The sequence below is a fragment of the Microcaecilia unicolor genome, chromosome 7 (assembly GCF_901765095.1).
Source record: "Microcaecilia unicolor chromosome 7, aMicUni1.1, whole genome shotgun sequence".
NCBI classification, from domain to species: domain Eukaryota; kingdom Metazoa; phylum Chordata; class Amphibia; order Gymnophiona; family Siphonopidae; genus Microcaecilia; species Microcaecilia unicolor.
Genome location: NC_044037.1, coordinates 2,962,187 through 2,981,060, shown reverse-complemented (window position 1 = coordinate 2,981,060; position 18,874 = coordinate 2,962,187). Strand labels below are relative to the sequence as shown.

Genomic DNA, 18,874 nt, shown 5'->3' with positions numbered 1-18,874 from the left:
GAGGGACACGCCAAGGATGTCCACTCTCCCCGTTACTATTTGCATTATACTTAGACCCGTTGATACGAGACATAATTTCAGTAAGATCCATTAGGGGAGTGGAGATTGGATCGATGAAATTTAAAATTGCAGCATTTGCGGATGATTTGCTGGTAGCACTTACTAACCCAAAGACATCACTTGCAGATCTTCTAGAAATAATTAAGGAATTTGGAGTTCATTCAGGATTCAAATTAAATCTGGATAAGTCAGAAGCCCTGGCGATACCAGTTAATACCAAATCTCTTTGGAGAGCAGAATTCCCGCTGAGATGGGTAGAGGGTTCTTTTAGGTACCTGGGAATTTTGCTTGCTTCTCAGACAGGAGACATATACAGCCTAAATGTCAATAGATTGTTCAGTCAAACAGAACAACAGCTGGCAACCTGGAAGATGTTACCGGTGCCACTAATAGGTCGAGTTTGTCTCATACGAATGGTAATATTACCCAGATGGCTATATGTATTACAAGTCCTGCCATTGAGATTATTACAGAAAGATATCAAACGATTCTATCGAATGGTAGGACAGTTCTGTTGGGCAAAGAGAGAGGCTAAACTGAAGTTGCAGTTGATGCTGGGGACCTGGCAGCAGAGTGGATTGGGATTGCCTAATTTACAATACTATAATCTGGCAAGCCTGTTGCGGTTAGTGAGAGATTGGATTTTTTCTGCAAACACACACACCCCGCTAGAATTAGAAAAGATATACTTTAGTCCCTATAATATGGTGACCTTGCTGCATCTCAATATTAAATCGGTGCCAAAGAAATTTAAGGGTAGTATAATACTGACTCCTCTACAAGAGGCATGGAAATACTTGGGGACAAAACTGGGGGGACAATCGAATATGACAGAACTGTTGACCATAAGGGGGAACCCGTTGTTTACGCCAGGATTGGAAAATCAGGTGTTTCGGAGGTGGGCAAGGAGAGGGCTCACATGTCTAAAAACGATAATAGATTTAGAAGGGAAAATTAAACCTCTAAGTCAACTAATACCCACTGACGCTGCAAACTGGGAGGATGTGTTTGGGTATGGTCAGATAAAACACTATATACAAACACTTGATGCAGAAGAGCTTAAGTTTCAATTGGGGGAGAAAATGAAACAGTTTTATGATGAAATATCAGAGGAAGCCCCCACAATTTCGCAGCTCCACAAACAATTGTGGACTTTGAGGTCAGATAGAGATTGGTCACAACTTCGCCGTAGGTGGGAAGCAGATACAAAAGTAGATTTATCTAATTGGGACATAGCAGCATACATTCGGAACATCCCTAAACTGATTAATGGAGCAAATTATAGAGAATGTGCATTTAGAATAATACATAGAGCATACTTCACACAACGCCAGTTCTATAAAGTAGGAGGGATTGACACACCAACCTGTATGAAATGCACACTGGAGGAAAACTCGTTCTATCATGCATTTTGGGAATGCACAAAAATACAGTTTTTTTGGGAAAAGATACTGGCATTTATGAATTCAATCATTTCACGTACTATAGTGGGCACTCCGGTGCAATTACTATTGGATTGCCCAGGAGCATTCCGTGGCCTTACGGCAGATGAAATATTGTTAAGTCGCAAATTATGTTTGGTAGCCAAAAAGTGTATTTTGCAATGTTGGACTTCGGATAAACCCCCAGATTACTGGCAATGGCGAAATCAGGTGCATCTTTTAATGACATGGGAAGCAAGAAATGCAAAAGGCTCATGTCGTGGGAAAAAATGCTTCCTTAAAGTTTGGGGGCCTATGTTGGATACCTTAACGCAGAGAGGCTGGAGTCTTGTACTCAATAAGCTTTGATAATATTATAGAATAATGGTACACATACCTGAACTCATAAACACAATGTAACTATTAATGAATATCAGGGGGGAGAGGGTGGGGGGGGGGGGAAGAAGGAAGGGGAGAAGGAGGGGGGAATATAAAAGATGACTGTGATGTATATTTAACAAAACACCCCCCCTTAAATGTACGTTTGGCTGTTAATGAGCATGTTTGGGAGGGTAGGCAAAGGGACCAGGGGAAGATGCATAAAACTATTGATGATGGAATTTATTGATGTATACAAGTTAATATGCTGTATTACTTATAATGCCCAATGATAGATGTACTGGCAATGTTAAAATGTTTATAATGTTGAATCATCAATAAAAGCAGTTGAAATATAAAAACAAACAAAAAAAAAACCTTTTTCCCTTCTGTTTGGCTGTTTCAAGAGTCGGAGAGTTAGAGGTAAGTAATATTTCCTTTTCTGCAGGAAGCTCCTTGACTCCATGAGGTGAGTGACCATTTTACTACTACTACTACTTATCATTTCTAAAGCACTACTAGACGTACGCAGCGCTGTACACTTGAACATGAAGAGACAGTCGCTGCAAGACAGAGCTTACAATCTAATTAGGACAGTCAATTTGTAGCAACTGCGGCTCTTCCTGTGTAGTGGGGTTTTTTGCCCCCCTCTTCAGCTGAGTTCTATTTGAGACAGGCTTTAGGCAAACTGAAGCAGTGCTCTTGTTTAATGGTCTGGCTTTGATTAGTTTCCATCAGGGAGGGGGGTTCTTAGCATCCAGCTTGTTTTTACTTTTGTTTTGCAGCTCTGTTCAGTTGGGGTGATTAATGGAGGCTTCCTGAGAAACAGCTAAACACTATTCCCGCTGTAGCGGCTGTCACAGCAGCTCTTGCTGTGCAGGGTCGTCTTCTTATAGCCCTTGGAGAAATACACAGAGACTGAAAGTTCTTCTAAATAGTCCTTATTGCCTCCTCCCTCTCTACCTTTTAGAGTAAAGACATTGTAGAGAATCACATGGAAGAGCCTGCTGGTTTTTTTCTTCTAAGGCAGTGGATCTATTTTTATCTGCTGCTAAAGACTAGACCCCTCTGCTTCCCAGCTTTAGTTTAACCAGGGTACTTCTGGCAGTAGAATTGTTTCACATTCTAATTAAGGAGGTTTTTCTCCTGAATTTGCTCTGCTTCATGAAGCTTTTTTATTTCACCAGTAATAGACGTCTGCTATGTTTCTTGGGCTCCGCATCAGCCACCAGGGCTAGAAGCCCCCTCTCTTTTAAAAAACCCTCGTTTAGTGGACAATGAGAACTAGAAAGTAATTTCTTAAATTTCAACTGGAGAAATCTCAGTGGAGCAGTACACTCGGTTTGCCAGTTAAAGTGTTATTCCTAGCAGATCCTCTGGGTTAAGGTGGTGATCCCTCAGCGGTTTATCTTTTCCTTAGGGATGAGCTTGCTGGCTTGATTTCTGAAGGTCTTGAGACATTGAGTGTTGTGGAGTCTTCTCAAACTTCTGAATCTACAGGAGATTTTATAGGGAAAAAAAACAGGCCCTACGTATATAAGGCACTATCCTGTATTGTGAACCTGACTTTTAATAAACAGACTTAGGTCAGTGTCAGTGCTGCTTGTTCATGAAGCAGGCCTCAAGCACATTGCTGACGCACCAAGGCTAATGAGAGGCAAAAATAACTGTGAATAACAACTTTGTTTATGGAGCTGGTGACATCATAGTCAAGAGAAAAACAGCTACGGTGTCTAAAGCTGGGCCTTTGGGCCACAAAGACATAACATTGGAAAACACCAGATTTGGTCCTTGGTCAGCTAGACTCTTCAAATCCTAAGAATAGCCCCCCAAAAATATCAGGGTATGCTGGCTATCATCAAGGACAGCTCACACAAGAGCTTGTCAGTCAGCCACCCAAGCCGGCTACAGGATGATGGCTTGTTAAAGAAGTGGCCATCTTGCCTGCAGCTACCATCTGCTGACCAGCCTGGGGTCTCTGCTTCTCCCTTCCCAAGAGGGAGAACACCTGCCATCCCAGCTGTGGTGCCTGCCATCTCTAAAGGAGTTCAACAGCTCCCTGACTGATTCTGGATGTGGTGTTCATGAGTGGGTGAGAGTGTTGTCATCTGTCAGGTTGAACTGTTTCTTTCATTGCATAGTGCCTTGGGAGTGAGGTGTCCTGTAAGTTCTAGGACGAGGGCTAGTGTGTGTGTTTGTTGTCTTTGCTCTATCTTGACAGGTACATACATTCAAGATTCTATCATCATTTTGAGTAACCCTACTGAAGTGCAGTGTCTCTGATTTGCATTGCTATTATTGCTGCCAATATATCTATTTTTCCTATAATATCTGAGCCTTGTGTCCTTTCCTTTCAACGTTTATTTTGGTCTGTAATGAGTCTCATTCTATGTTAACAGACAAGTGATCTCAGTGACGACAACTTTCACATGAACCTCTCAGTTCATGATTCATCATAATCTTCATCAGTTAAGCAAATGTCTGTATATTTGCTTTATTACCTAATCATATTTGTAAAAACAACTCTTTTTGACTTTTGTATATTTTTATCTTTTCTTTTTTTCAAAATAAAGCACCAGCACACCATAATCTCAATTCAAGCGCGCTGTTCCAACAACAAGGACACTTTATGAGAGATTTATAGAATTGAGCTTTTTCTTTATTACTGTCTCCTGTTGTATGCATATCTTGTTTTATGCATATTCATTGTGCATATACTGAAAACCTGATTGGCTGGGTGTGTCCCAAGGACATAAGTACATAAGTAATGCCATACTGGGAAAAGACCAAGGGTCCATCGAGCCCAGCATCCTGTCCACGAGAGCGGCCAATCCAGGCCAAGGGCACCTGGCAAGCTTCCCAAACGTACAAACATTCTATACATGTTATTCCTGGAATTTTGGATTTTTCCAAGTCCGTTTAGTAGCGGTTTATGGACTTGTCCTTTAGGAATCCGTCCAACCCCTTTTTAAACTCTGCTAAGCTAACCGCCTTCACCACTTTCTCCGGCAACGAATTCCAGAGTTTAATTACACGTTGGGTGAAGAAAAATTTTCTCCGATTTGTTTTAAATTTACTATACTGTAGTTTCATCGCATGCCCCCTAGTCCTAGTATTTTTGGAAAGCGTGAACAGACGCTTCACATCCACCTGTTCCACTCCACTCATTATTTTATATACCTCTATCATGTCTCCCCTCAGCCGTCTCTTCTCCAAGCTGTATAGCCCTAGCCTCCTTAGTCTTTCTTCATAGGGAAGTCGTCCCATCCCCGCTATCATTTTAGTCGCCCTTCGCTGCACCTTTTCCAATTCTACTATATCTTTCTTGAGATGCGGCGACCAGAATTGAACACAATACTCAAGGTGCGGTCGCACCATGGAGTGATACAACGGCATTATAACATCCTCACACCTGTTTTCCATACCTTTCCTAATAATACCCAACATTCTATTCGCTTTCTTAGCTGCAGCAGCACACTGAGCAGAAGGTTTCAGTGTGTTATTGACGACGACACCCAGATCCCTTTCTTGGTCCGTAACTCCTAACGTGGAACCTTGCATGACGTAGCTATAATTCGGGTTCTTTTTTCCCACATGCATCACCTTGCACTTGCTCACATTAAACATCATCTGCCATTTAGCCGCCCAGTCTCCCAGTCTCGTAAGGTCCTCTTGTAATTTTTCACAATCCTGTCGCGATTTAACGACTTTGAATAACTTTGTGTCATCAGCAAATTTAATTACCTCGCTAGTTACTCCCATCTCTAAATCATTTATAAATATATTAAAAAGCAGCGGTCCTAGCACGGACCCCTGAGGAACCCCACTAACTATCCTTCTCCATTGTGAATACTGCCCATTTAACCCCACTCTCTGTTTCCTATCCTTCAACCAGTTTTTAATCCACAATAGGACATTTCCTCCTATCCCATGACCCTCCAATTTCCTCTGTAGCCTTTCATGAGGTACCTTGTCAAACGCCTTTTGAAAATCCAGATACACAATATCAACCGACTCCCCTTTGTCCACATGTTTGTTCACTCCTTCAAAGAATTGAAGTAAATTGGTCAGGCAAGATTTCCCCACACAAAAGCCATGCTGACTCGGTCTCAGTAATCCATGTCCTCGGATGTGCTCTGTAATTTTGTTTTTAATAATAGCCTCTACCATTTTCCCCGGCACCGACGTCAGACTCACCGGTCTATAATTTCCCGGATCTCCCCTGGAGCCTTTTTAAAAAATGGGCGTTACATTGGCCACCTTCCAATCTTCCGGTACCACGCTCGATTTTAAGGATAAGTTGCATATCACTAGCAGTAGCTCCGCAAGCTCGTTTTTCAGTTCTATCAGTACTCTAGGATGAATACCATCCGGTCCAGGAGATTTGCTACTCTTCAGTTTGCCGAACTGCCCCATTACGTCCTCCAGGTTTACCGTGAAGTCAGTAAGTTTCTCCGACTCGTCCGCTTGAAATACCATTTCCGACACCGGTATCCCACCCAAATCTTCCTCGGTGAAGACCGAAGCAAAGAATTCATTCAGTCTCTCCGCTACGTCTTTGTCTTCCTTGATCGCCCCTTTTACCCCTCGGTCATCCAGCGGCCCAACCGATTCTTTTGCCGGCTTCCTGCTTTTAATATACCGAAAAAAATTTTTACTATGTTTTTTTGCCTCTAATGCTATCTGATTTAGATTGACGATTTCTATCTAAAGTGTGGTCCACTGCCCTCAACTATATTAGTGGCCTGGCAGAGATGTGGAATCAGAGCATACTGCCAGTCTGCCTATCTAGACCAACAGCCCAGTCTTTAAGTAGGTTATCCTTTTCTGGCAGACCTGCGTCTAGCAGGGATAAGGGCTGCCTGTCATAAAACCAACATGGAGAACAAGCTGAAGGCTAAGATGAGATGCACACTAATCACCCAGTGATCATTGAAGTCCAGATGTGTGGCAATGCTCAGGCCATTTACTGTCAGTAAAGGAAAAACCTGGGTTGTCAAGAATGGCACTGAATCACCATGGTGTGAAAGAGAGTAAGGTGCCATCATGTATTGATGCACGCTGATGGCTATCTGAGAGAAGACACATAGAAGATGACAAAAAAAAAAGAGGTTAATGATGACTCTTCTCCTGCTGTTTCTTCAAACGTATTGGCTGCTAAGTTCAAATAGGAGCAGGAAGATCAGTTAAAGAAGCCATACACAACGTTCATGCCGGAATTTCTTCTCCAGCCCTATAGACTGGGGAGCCATTCTTGGAAGTGTACCAAATTTTCATCGAACACTTGCACAAAATATTGCTCATGCTCATTTAGTCCCAGTTTTGATCTCTATAAGTTACTCAGAATTTGGTGGATAGCATCTCCATCCAAAAAGCCACTATTTCCTGCAGCTGTTATGAGAAAAAAAGTGGCAGAATCAGCCACCACAGATTCAGGTGAATCATGGAACCACTTAGTTTTCACAGGTGATAAGTCAGAGGGTCCTCTTCCTGACTATTCACAGCTTTTAAATGTACTAAGATTGTATAACAGATGGCAAGGTAAATCCTATTTAATGTACAGAAAGAAATAGAGCTTTGATGTATTTGGCCTTGTGCAGTTGGTTACCATGAAAAGATGTTGCAGTGATGCTTCTTCATTGGCTACTTCGAGTTCCAGACAATATGGCAGATGAAGATTTTTCTCTCGTATTCTCATCTCGTCCCAAAAGAAGTGGATTATTATAGCGACCATCCTGCATAATGTGTAAGACTGAAAGCCTCATGTGCCAACAAAGGCTCATGGCAGCAGATTCCAGCCTGGTTCTGAATTAAATGGAAGAGAAAATGCAGGACAGAATTACTAGATTAAAAAAAATTAAAATAGGATATCTTGAAATAAAAGAGCAAATGTCAGGCTTTACTAAAGTATAGCTTTCCTCACCAGTCAGTTGTTGTGATCAGTGCTTTAAAAAAAAAAGGGTGAAATGTTATGTGTCTTTCTAATATCATAGGATATTAGCATAACCAAGAAGATACTCCAGGGAGCTAAGTTTAACTCTCTTGTAGCCCATCAACAATTTGATTCAGTACATAAGTTTTTGTCTTCAAGAGACGCAACAGGTTTTGGAATCACTTACTATAGAATTTAAGGATCAGATGCTCTCCATCCATGAGGAATGTGGAGAAAACATTCTCAGATCTGCCTATATCTGTATGATTTTAACAGATAGTAATTGTCAGCAGATAAAGACCTGTACAGTCCATCTCGTCTACCCAACAAGGTGGCCAGAGTTGAATCTGGCCTTCTGCACAGGTTCCACTTCTTCATGATTAAACACTTGTAACATAACATAGTAGATGACAGCAGATAAAGACCTGTACAGTCCATCTGTAGAAGTCTGCCTAGCAGCAGTCCTACTTCCCAGCCACTGGAGTTGTTATCGAAGCCAACTCCAGCCTCATCTTGATCTATTTTTGCCATTTACAGACCCAGACCTTAGAAGTCTGTCAAGCATTGGTCTTACTTCCCAGCCTTTAAAGCAGCCATCAAAGCTCAGACTAGTTATGAGGTCAGCGACTCCCCCTCCCCCCGCCTTTAATTGGACTCTATCCTTTTCCTTTATAATGTTCCTCTGTGTTTATCCCATGCATTCTTGAATTCAGACACTGTTTTTTGTCTTTATACCCTCCTGCAGAAGGGCATTCCACTGTGAAAAAGTATATCCTGATATTTCTCCTAAGTCTTGCAACCTCAACTCATGACAACGTGACTCATGAAAACAGAGAGTAGGGTTAAATGGTCAATGGAGAAGGGTAGATAGTGGGGCTCCCCAGGGATCTGTTGTGGGACCGCTGCTTTTTCACATATTTATAAATGATCTAGAGATTGGAGTAACTAGTGAGGTAATTAAATTTGCTGATGACACAAAGATATTCAAAGTTGTTAAATTGCAAGAGGATTGTGAAAAATTACAAGAGGACCTTACAAGACTGGGCATTCAAATGGCAGATGACGTTTAATGTGAGCAAGTGCAGAGTGATGCATATGGGAAAGAGGAACCCTCGAACACTATGCAATTCTGGTCATCGCATCTCAAAAAAGAAATCTACCTCCAACAAAGGCCACTCAGAACCAAGGAGCCCTGCACCCCGGAGCAACTCTTTTGAACATCTTAACTCCTACAGAAGTCGGCGCACGGACAATCCCGCGATGGACTACCGGGCTCGCACTTCGTCAAACGAAACGCATGTTTGGATGCCAGCTTGGATGACCCAATTCTACAACTCCAATCCTCCTCTGGTGCCCTGACCCCTGCACACAACCTTTTTCCTTTCAAAGCGTCCTGCCTTGCTGGAAATAGGAAGTTGTGGGACTGGTGCTGGGTGATCTCAGTATGTTTACTCGTTGCTTTTGCTTCAAGGAGTTCCAGAGGACAGTGCTACATGCTGTACTTGTAACTGACCCCTGATGCAAACATTTGCCAACACACTGGCTGTGTCGGGTCTTTGAATAAAATTGCTTCCTCTGGAGCTCTGGATCCGCCTCATGATTCTGTCTGCGACCCAATATACAACTTTTACTTTTATGACATTTATGACAGTGTTTCCCTCTGATTTGCCTGCTGCACCTTAAGATGAGAGAAGCCCAATGGACTCTGCGGACTTGGTGAAATTAATCTATTCGAAAGGTTTAGAACTTAATCTTCATATCTCTACAGGACTCTCTGTCCTGGTAGATGGTTTAACCCATTCTTAGAAAGGAGTACCTTTCCAATTTCTCCTGGCACAAATTGTCTTCATCACAGATGCAGACAAGCTGGACTGGAGAGCCCACGTCAGTGACTTCACAGTCAGGCCTTATGATCTCTTTCAGGAAGAACTTCAACATGTTAATTTCCTGGACTTACAAGCAGTTTGGAACACTTGAAGACTTTCAGAGATTGGTTAGCGAACAAAATAGTCCTGGTTTAGATGGGCAGTCATATTGACAGGTATTACGTCAACAAGCAGGGAATGTTTGGAAACTGTCAGAATGTGGAACTGGGCAATGTTGTATATGATGTCTTTCAGGGCCACAGACCTGGCAGGAAAGGGCAATGTCCTGACAAACCTAGTTGGATCTTGTAGTCACATGAGGTAGCAAATCAAAAGAAAAAAAGCAGATCAAAAAAGACAAAAAAAATAGAACAGGAAGGTAACAGAAGAAGTGGTTTATTACAAGTTACCCGACGTGGCCACGTTTCGCCCTCAGGCTGCGTCAGGGGTAAAAAAACTAATAGGGGTAAAAAGCATTGTGAAGTTTGCTGAGTAAGCTTGGGAAGCACTTATGTAAGGTGGTTGTATGACTACGTTTAGGGGTTCACTTTGCTTTTTACCCCTATTAGTTTTTTTTACCCCTGACGCAGCCTGAGGGCGAAACATGGCCACGTCGGGTAACTTGTAATAAACCACTTCTTCTGTTACCCTCCTGTTCTATCTTTTTGGCTTTTTTGATCTGCTTTTTTTCTTTTGATTTGCCATTTCTGTGGCAGATCTTTGCCTTTTTTTGTTTCTGTCACATGAGGTAGTCCTGCATTTGAAGGTGACTCAGACCATTTTTCCATATATAGGGAATATTTGCCAAGGATCTCTTCACCATTCATCATAACAGGAAGGCACTTCACTGGCAGAGTAGTCTCAAGTGCCTGCCTCATGGGTTAGGGGGAAGGTCTTCTGTACACATATACTTTGATTCCATTAATAGCGAAGACTCTCCTAAAACTCAGAAAGGCCTGGGAAGCAAAATTTTTCATAGCTTTATATTAGCTGAGGGAAGTGTGGTTCCCTCTTTCTTGGAGCATTCCCTAAGGAGGTCGGGTAACTCCCCAGTTTCATAAAACTGAGCACTCAGGCTCAGGACGTATTGTTGTAGCCACAACATTGTCCCTTGCCTTCACGGCTTGGATATTGAGAAGGTAACTTTGGCTATTCTTAATCTGCCTGGCAGCATATCTGATATGTTTCTGGCTTCTAGGAGGGACTGTACTAGACGGTTATACTATTTTAAATAGACGCGATTTGGTATCTGGTATGACAGACAGGCTGTAGACAGTTTTTCCTGTCCCACCCAAGAACTGCTTGAGTACCTTGTCAGAGTCAGGTCTCAAAACCAACTCTATTAGGGTCTATTTTATTGCAATTGGCACCACAGCATTGCCATGTTGAAGGTAAGTCTATCTCTTTCTAGCAATTGCTTTTATGTGGGATTTCTTCTACTCAGGCCTCCAAGCCGTGTGCTGTGTCTTGAGATTACATGTTTTTATCCAACTAATGAAGGTTGTCTTTGAAGCACTACATGTCTGATCTGACATACCTGACCTAGGTGGTCTTATGTTTGGTGGTGGTAACTTATTCTGACACATTCTGAGCTTCAGGCTTTAGTGACTAGTCCATCCAACACCAAATCCTTTAACAATAGTGTGGTCCTGTGCACCCATCTGAAGTTCCTTTCTAAAGAAATGCCAGATTTCCACCTTCGGTCAATTTTCCTGCCAATATTTTTGCCTCAGCCTTATCCCATAAAAGTGAAAGATTCTTGTGTATGGGAGATTGCAAACAAACCTTAGTCCCTGCCTTAAAGTGGATTAAAGTCCTTAAAAAATCCACCCAGTTTTTTTTATTTTGATTCCAATAAGTTGAGGTGCATATATGAAGAAAAACAATTTAACTGCTTTGGTTGTACCACAAAAAGGTTGTATATCAAATTTATGACTCTACCCCTTTAGTGAGATTACTAAGCACACTCTAATTGGCAGGGGCCCATAATGTCCAAGCTGTAGCTCTATTGGTAGTCCACTTGAGGTCAGCCTGTATGGAGAAAATTGCAAAGCTGCAACATGGACATTGGTTCATACTTTCACTTCCTATTGCTGTTTGGAAAAGGATTAGCTATGCGACATTAGGCTTGGTCACTGGCCCTCCAGAATTTCTTTGTGGGATAGTATCCAACTCTATTCCTCAAACCCATATTACCCTCCTTCCTTCCCCCCCCCCCCCCCCAAAAAAAAAAATCCACAAAAATACAGAAGGTTAGTTGGCTCCAAAACACAATGGATTTATTCATTTAATATAACCCGCACTATTATTCCATTCTAGGTAAGGAACAAACAATAAAACATATACAGTATGAAACATGGACATAAACATAAAAAAACAATAAACCTAAAAATCTATTGAGCCATATTCAGAATCAATCAAACTGAGCCAATAAATTAAAAAAGAAATGCCTGTGCAAATAAAGCTTTCCATTGCTTTCCGAATTGTAAGGTGTTTCACAGTCTAGTGCCTTCAACGTAGACAACAGTACATAAGAACATAAGTGTTGCCATACTGGGACAGCCCGATACCCATCAAGCCCAGCATCCTGTTTCCAACAAGGGCGAATCCAGGTTACAAGTATCTGGCAAGATCCCAGAACAGTGCAATACATTTTATGCTGCTTATCCTAGAAATAAGCAGTGGATTTTCCTAAGTCCATTTTAATAATGGCTTATGGACTTTTCTTTTAGGAAGCTATCCAAAGCTTTTTTAAACCTGTCACAAAATGCCTATCCACCTGCCTGGGATTACCCTGCAGCCAATTAGAGAGACTCTCCCCAGCACAGCTCAGGTCCGCCTGCACCTTCCGCTCATGCTCTACACTAGCACCCTTCTCCATCGATTGGGTCACAACCACCTCTGGGTGAGTCTCCTGCTCTCAAATTATCCCTATTGATTTCTAGGTTACTGGGGCCACACTCCCAGTGGTCCCACAGTTCCCAAAAAGCACTCGCGGACCCAACACACAAACCACCAGGATTCTTTATCAGTCCGGACAGCACAGTCAACAAACTAAACAGGTTTATTGTCACACTGGAACAAAAAATGTGCAGTCAGCAAGCAATAACAGGTAACTGAAATATGGATCAATTATAGCACTAAACATCTATATACTGTCTAAACAGTACCTGGGAAGGTCAGGACATATAATGCACCAAGCCTCAGCAAAGAGATCTGTCTGTCGTTTCTCGCGGGCTAAGACTGAACTCAAAATCAGTAAAGTCCAAATGAGATGAGCTCCTAGGCCAATCAGAGCCCAGTCAACAAGATTTGAAATATATACTGCTTCATGCTTTCTGTTTGTGTCAAACTAAAGAAAAAACATTCCTTTCTCTGTAACAGCTTTACACCTGCTGGCCAAGTAGGATAAATATACTTCAGAGCATAATCAATACATTTTACAGGCTTAAAATACACTTTTTTTTTTTTTTTTTTACAAAACCCTTCTAAGCTAATTGCTTTTACCACATTCTCTGGCAATGAATTACAGAGTTTGATTACACGGAAGAAATGTTTTCTCCAATTTGTTTTAAATTTTCTACTTTGTAGCTTCATTGCGTGCCCCCTTAGTCCTAGCATTTTTGGAAAAATTAAACAAGGGATTCATGTCTACCCGTTCCACTAAACTCATTATTTTATAGACCTCTATCATATCTCCCCTCAGCCGTCTTTTCTCCAAGCTGAAGAGCCCTAGCCGCTTCAGCCTTTCCTCATATGGAAGTCATCCCATTCCCTTTATCATTTTCGTCGCCCTTCTGTGTACCTTTTGTAATTCTACTATATCTTTTTTGAGATGCGGTGACCAATACAAAGCCATTATAACGTCCTCATTTTTTATTTCCATTCCTTTCCTACCCAACATTCTATTTGCTTTCTTAGCTGCCGCAGCACACTAAGCAGAGGGTTTCAACGTATCATCAGTGACGACAGCTAGATCCCTTTCCCAGTCGGTGACTCCTAATGTGGAACCTTGCATTACATGACTATAATTTGGGTTCCTCTTTCTCACATGCATCACTTTGCACTTGCGCACATTAAACGCCATTGTGTTTTAAAGCACTTTTCAGTCAAGGCTAAAAGCATAGGAACTGTAGCTTGCCCATCAGCCTGGCAACATACTGGACAATATTCAAAGCGATTTAAGCAGGCACAAGTCCGCTTGTCTGTTGTTAACCGCAAATATTCAGTGGCACTTCAGCGGCGCTAACCAGTTAATATTCATGGTTAGCAACTGAGCTGAAACTGACTAACTTGAGGGTGTTCCAGGGGTGAAGTTGGCATTTATGTGGTTAAGTGCTGATTTTCAGCCCTTAACCACATAAGATAAGTTCTTAAATTGGGCTGCATAAATAGCAGTCCTGTCTTTAAGTGGTTCAGCTTATACTGTCAAGGGCTGAATATTGCAGTTAACCGCGTCAGCTTTAGCGTCCAACCTATAACTAGATATTCAGTGGCAGTAAGCAGACATGGCCCAACATTGAATATCCAGGAATACAGCTGGCGGTGAGCTTAAAAATGCTGACCACTGCCAGCTGAACGTTGGCTGGCAGTGGTCTGTAAAAAGAGCACTGATTAGGTTCAAATATGGAAAAAGTGGAGCATGGACCTGGCACCTATCCTATTGAAAATTACATTGATCTAATATGCGCAAAATTTTTCAATGGGTGTAAGTTGAAATGTGATAGAAAATCTATGCATGTGATTTTCCTGTCCTTATTTTATTAAACTGTCATTGTAATTAGTAATCTGGAAGCTGCATAAGCATTCTGTCACCACCTGTACATACCGTGCAAGTGGTGTGTGACCAAACTAACAGACAACATACTTTTTTTTTTTCTCTTTTAGAGCTCTCTTTGACTATGACCGAACACGGGATAGTTGTCTGCCAAGCCAAGGACTGAGCTTTTCATATGGGGATATTCTGCACGTTATTAACGCCTCAGATGATGAGTGGTGGCAAGCAAGAGTAGTCACGCCTCATGGTGAAAGTGAACAAATTGGTGTTATTCCTAGCAAGAAACGGTGAGTGTACTCTTTGTATGCCATTTTCTAGTGCTTGCTTGTTCTACAGTGATGTGAAAAGTTCCTCTTCCTTCCTGATTTCCCCTGTTATTTCATATATGAATGGTTTCTGATCTTTAAACATAACGTAATAAGGGAATTCTACCCCCCCCCCCCCCAATGATTGTCTGCCCTTTGGCAAGTATCTGGCGCAGTTTAAGAACCTAGTGGAAGCCAGGCCTCAATCACTCCACAAGAACAGGACATGGTCCCTGTAGGGCATCTGTGGAGGAGGGTTCAGCCTAGAGACTGGTCCCATCCCGGTTAGAGTTCCTTTTGTGCCTTGTTGGGTGTTCCGGAGGGCAAGAAGGCTGGGTAGTCCAAGTTCCTTCACCAGCCTTGCTGGAGAGCCCAAGGGCTCCCAATAAGATTCAGCAGGTCCCCTTCATGACAGAACTTGTGGGAAGCAGGCTTCACCTGTTTCACCAGTACTGGATTATTACCTCCCATCAATAGGCTATGGAAGGGGTTCAGCTGGGCTTTGTGCTTGAGCTTGCAGAACCCATTTCAAATGCATTTATGATGTCCCAGTGGAATGGGACCCAAGCAACGTGTGGTAAGAGAGAGACCTTTGTGTTGCCTGCTCGCTTTAGGAGCCATCGAACAAGTGCTGGCACAGAAGTGCAGATGAGGTTGTTATTTAGTTTATTCTGTCATCCCCAGAATGAAAGGACTGAGCAATCCATAAGTCACTTGGAGGTGAGAGCTGTTTGTCAAGCCTTGCTCCTCCTTTTCCCTCTGGTTCAGGGTCAAGTGAGGTATGTGTTGCGGTGACATAGTTGTGGAATATGTCTATAAACAGGGAGTTACCAGGAGTGCAGAGGTCTTCCTGGAGTTGGATAAGCTGTGTGGAAGGGGGAAATTGCACCAGCTGGAACTCTCGGTAACCCATGTTCTGGAAGCTGATAATGACCAGGTAGACTTTCTCAGGCAGCAGAAGCCAAATGCAGGGAAGTGGACGCTCAGTTCAGTGATCATCTTATCTGGTGGTGAAGCGCTGGGGAGCTCCAGTGTTAAGCCTGATGACAACCTGCCAAAGTTCCAAATGTCATCATTTCTTCAGCAAGAGAAGAGTAAGGTTCGATGCTGTAATACAGCCAAGGCCCGAGCTTCAGCCCCTAATAAGTTACATAGTAGATGACTGCCGATAAAGACCTGTGCAGTCTATCCAGTTTGCCCAGTAAGATAAACTCATAGCCTGTACGTCTAGCTCCATCTCTACCTGTTTTCAAATCTATGCTGAAAACCCACCTTTTCACTGCTGCTTTTGGCTCCTTGCCACAATTGCCCTCCCCGTGTTCCTTCCTCCCTTCTCACCCATTACTTCCCTCACCCGTAACTGTCTTGTCTGTCTGTATTATTTAGATTGTAAGCTCTTTTGAGCAGGGACTGTCTCTTTGTATCAGGTGTTCAGCGCTGCGTGTGTCTGGTAGCGCTATACAAATGCTAATAATAATAATAGCGTAAGGTATGATGTGATAGTACATATGCATACTTGATCTTGATTTGTCCTTGCAATTTTCAGGGCACAGACCGTAGAGGTCTGCTTGACACTGGCGTTGTTCTCAACCTACTGAAGTGGTCATCGAAGCCCCACTCCAGCCCATACAAATCTGTTCAGCCACGATCTGGACACAGACTGTAGAAGTCTGCCGACACTGACTTTGCTTCTCAATTACTAGTTTTGCCAACTAATCACTGTTTCATTCCATGCCTTCCATACAGGATTCCTTTGTGTTTATCCTACGCATTTTTTAATTTCAATACTGTTTTAATCTCTACCACCTCCTGTGAGAGGGCATTCCAGGTATTTACCACCCTCTCTGTGAAAAAGTACTTCCTGAGTCAGCCCCCCCCCCCCCCCCCCCCCCCCCCCCGCAACCTCAGTTCATGTCCTCTAGTTTACCACCTTCCCATCTCTGCAAAAGGTTTGTTTGTAGATTAATAGCATTCAAATATTTGAATGTCTGTATCCTATCATCCCTGTTTCTCCTTTCCTTCACAGTATTTTTAATTTTTTTTCTTACATTTGTACCCCGCACTTTCCCACTCATAGCAGGTTCAATGCGGCTTACATATTATATACAGGTACTTATTTGTACCTGGGGCAATGGAGGGTTAAGTGACTGGCCCTGTGCCTGCAGTGGGAATCGAACCCAGTTCCCCAGGACCAAAGTCCACCATGCTAACCACTAGGCCGGTCCTCAAGTCTCTCCTCGTACATTATGTGACGCAAACCCCATGCCATTTTCTTCGTTTTTCTCTGATTCACTTTGTCTTTTTACATTCTTGGCAAAATATGGCCTGCAAAACTGAACACAATACTCCAAGTGGGGCCTCACTGACTTATACAGGGACATCAACAGCTCCTTTCTTCTGCTGGTTATACCCTTCTCTATGCAGCCTAGCATCCTTCTAGCCATAGCAACTGCCTTGTTGCATTGTTTTGTTACCTTGAAATCCTCAGACACCATCACCCCAAGGTCCCTCTCCTGAGCTGTGCTTAGCAATCTCATGCCTCCTATCTGATACATCTCTTTTGGATTATCTGCACCCCAAGTGCATCACTCTTCACTTCTTTGCATTTTTAACGTTCCAGACCTTTGACAGTTCAAATTTTTGGAGATCTCGTTATGGTTTCTGCTCTCTATGGGGTACCCACTCTATTGGCTATATCTTCATGTCATCTGTAAAAAGGCAAACTTTTCATTTTAACCCTTCAGCAATGTCTTGCAGATATATTAACCATTCTCATATTCTCCGATTTTGCAAAGGCAACCTCAGCGACGCTCATTACCAAAAATTTTTAAATTTGGCAATGTAGCTAGCGTCCACTTCTTCATTGGTTCAGCCAATTTATTTGCTTTTCTAAATTTCAAAACTCTTTTAATATTTTATCAATCTAGTTACTTATCTTAAATGATCAGACCAAAGGGTTCAAATGCCCGACATGCATGTTTCGCCCTCCATCGTGCTGTGTCAAGGGCTATCCCCTAGAAATAGAAAACCCAATATATTATTATATTTTCCTAGCAAATAGAAAACCTTCCTTCATAAGTTTTCAAAATCTAGGTTATTTAACACTCTATTTATCAAAAACTCTTACCTACAGTCTCTCCCAGCGTCAGCTCTACTTAATTATAACGGGTTTCTCCCTTCTCAAGATGGCGCCGGCGTTCTCATCTCTTGCTTAAATATTTAAATTCCCTCTGACCTCATGGATCCTCCCCCGGGCTCTATTGGACATCTAAAGTAAAGGATTCACTAATCTATCCAATCAGTGACATCCATTCTAGCTCAGCATTTAAGCCAGCTGGCGATACTGTATTTAAAGAAAAAATATAAAATTGTTCACGATAATTTAGCAGTTTTTTAACCGAGCCTCCCTCCTCCCCTGGGCCTACACATTCCAAGATTCTCCACCGTATTTTGTCTACTGTATGTTTTTTATCTAGCCAATGGGCTACTAAAGGAGCCTGCATATTCTGAGTAGTGATTCTGGATTTATGCTCCGTTAAGCGGATCTTAATCGATCTAGCACTTCTTCCTATATAAATCAATCCATAGAGTGTTAAATAACCTAGATTTTGAAAACTTATGAAGGAAGGTTTTCTATTTGCTAGGAAAATATAATAATATATTGGGTTTTCTATTTCTAGGGGATAGCCCTTGACACAGCTCGATGGAGGGCGAAACATGCATGTCGGGCATTTGAACCCTTTGGTCTGATCATTTAAGATAAGTAACTAGATTGATAAAATATTAAAAGAGTTTTGAAATTTAGAAAAGCAAATAAATTGGTTGAACCAATGAAGAAGTGGACGCTAGCTACATTGCCAAATTAAAAAATTTTTGGTAATGAGCGTCGCTGAGGTTGCCTTTGCAAAATCGGAGAATATGAGAATGGTTAAGACACTGTCTCTTTATATGCCTAAATAGTAGAAAACTTCAAAATAGTGTGAAGATTTTTGCTCCAATAGTATCAATCACCGGACCCAACTTTGAATGAGATATCTGTTTGAATTTACAGGGGACTGGTATATATTTTTTGTAAACTAGCCACGCTTTGGTTTCCAGATATATTAAACAGGTCCCAGTACATACTCATGAGGCAC

General features: G+C 42.1%; 1 protein-coding gene across 7 annotated transcripts in view; it reads left to right on the top strand.

The window, feature by feature from the left end:
- DLG3 (discs large MAGUK scaffold protein 3) overlaps nucleotides 1-18,874 on the top strand; it is a 409,804-nt gene that overhangs the window by 306,341 nt on the left and 84,589 nt on the right. For all 7 annotated transcript variants that reach the window (XM_030208894.1, XM_030208893.1, XM_030208892.1 and 4 more), the window contains one exon: nucleotides 14,544-14,720. In XM_030208894.1, the coding sequence (XP_030064754.1) occupies nucleotides 14,544-14,720 (177 nt within the window). The remainder of the gene's footprint in view (nucleotides 1-14,543; nucleotides 14,721-18,874) is intronic.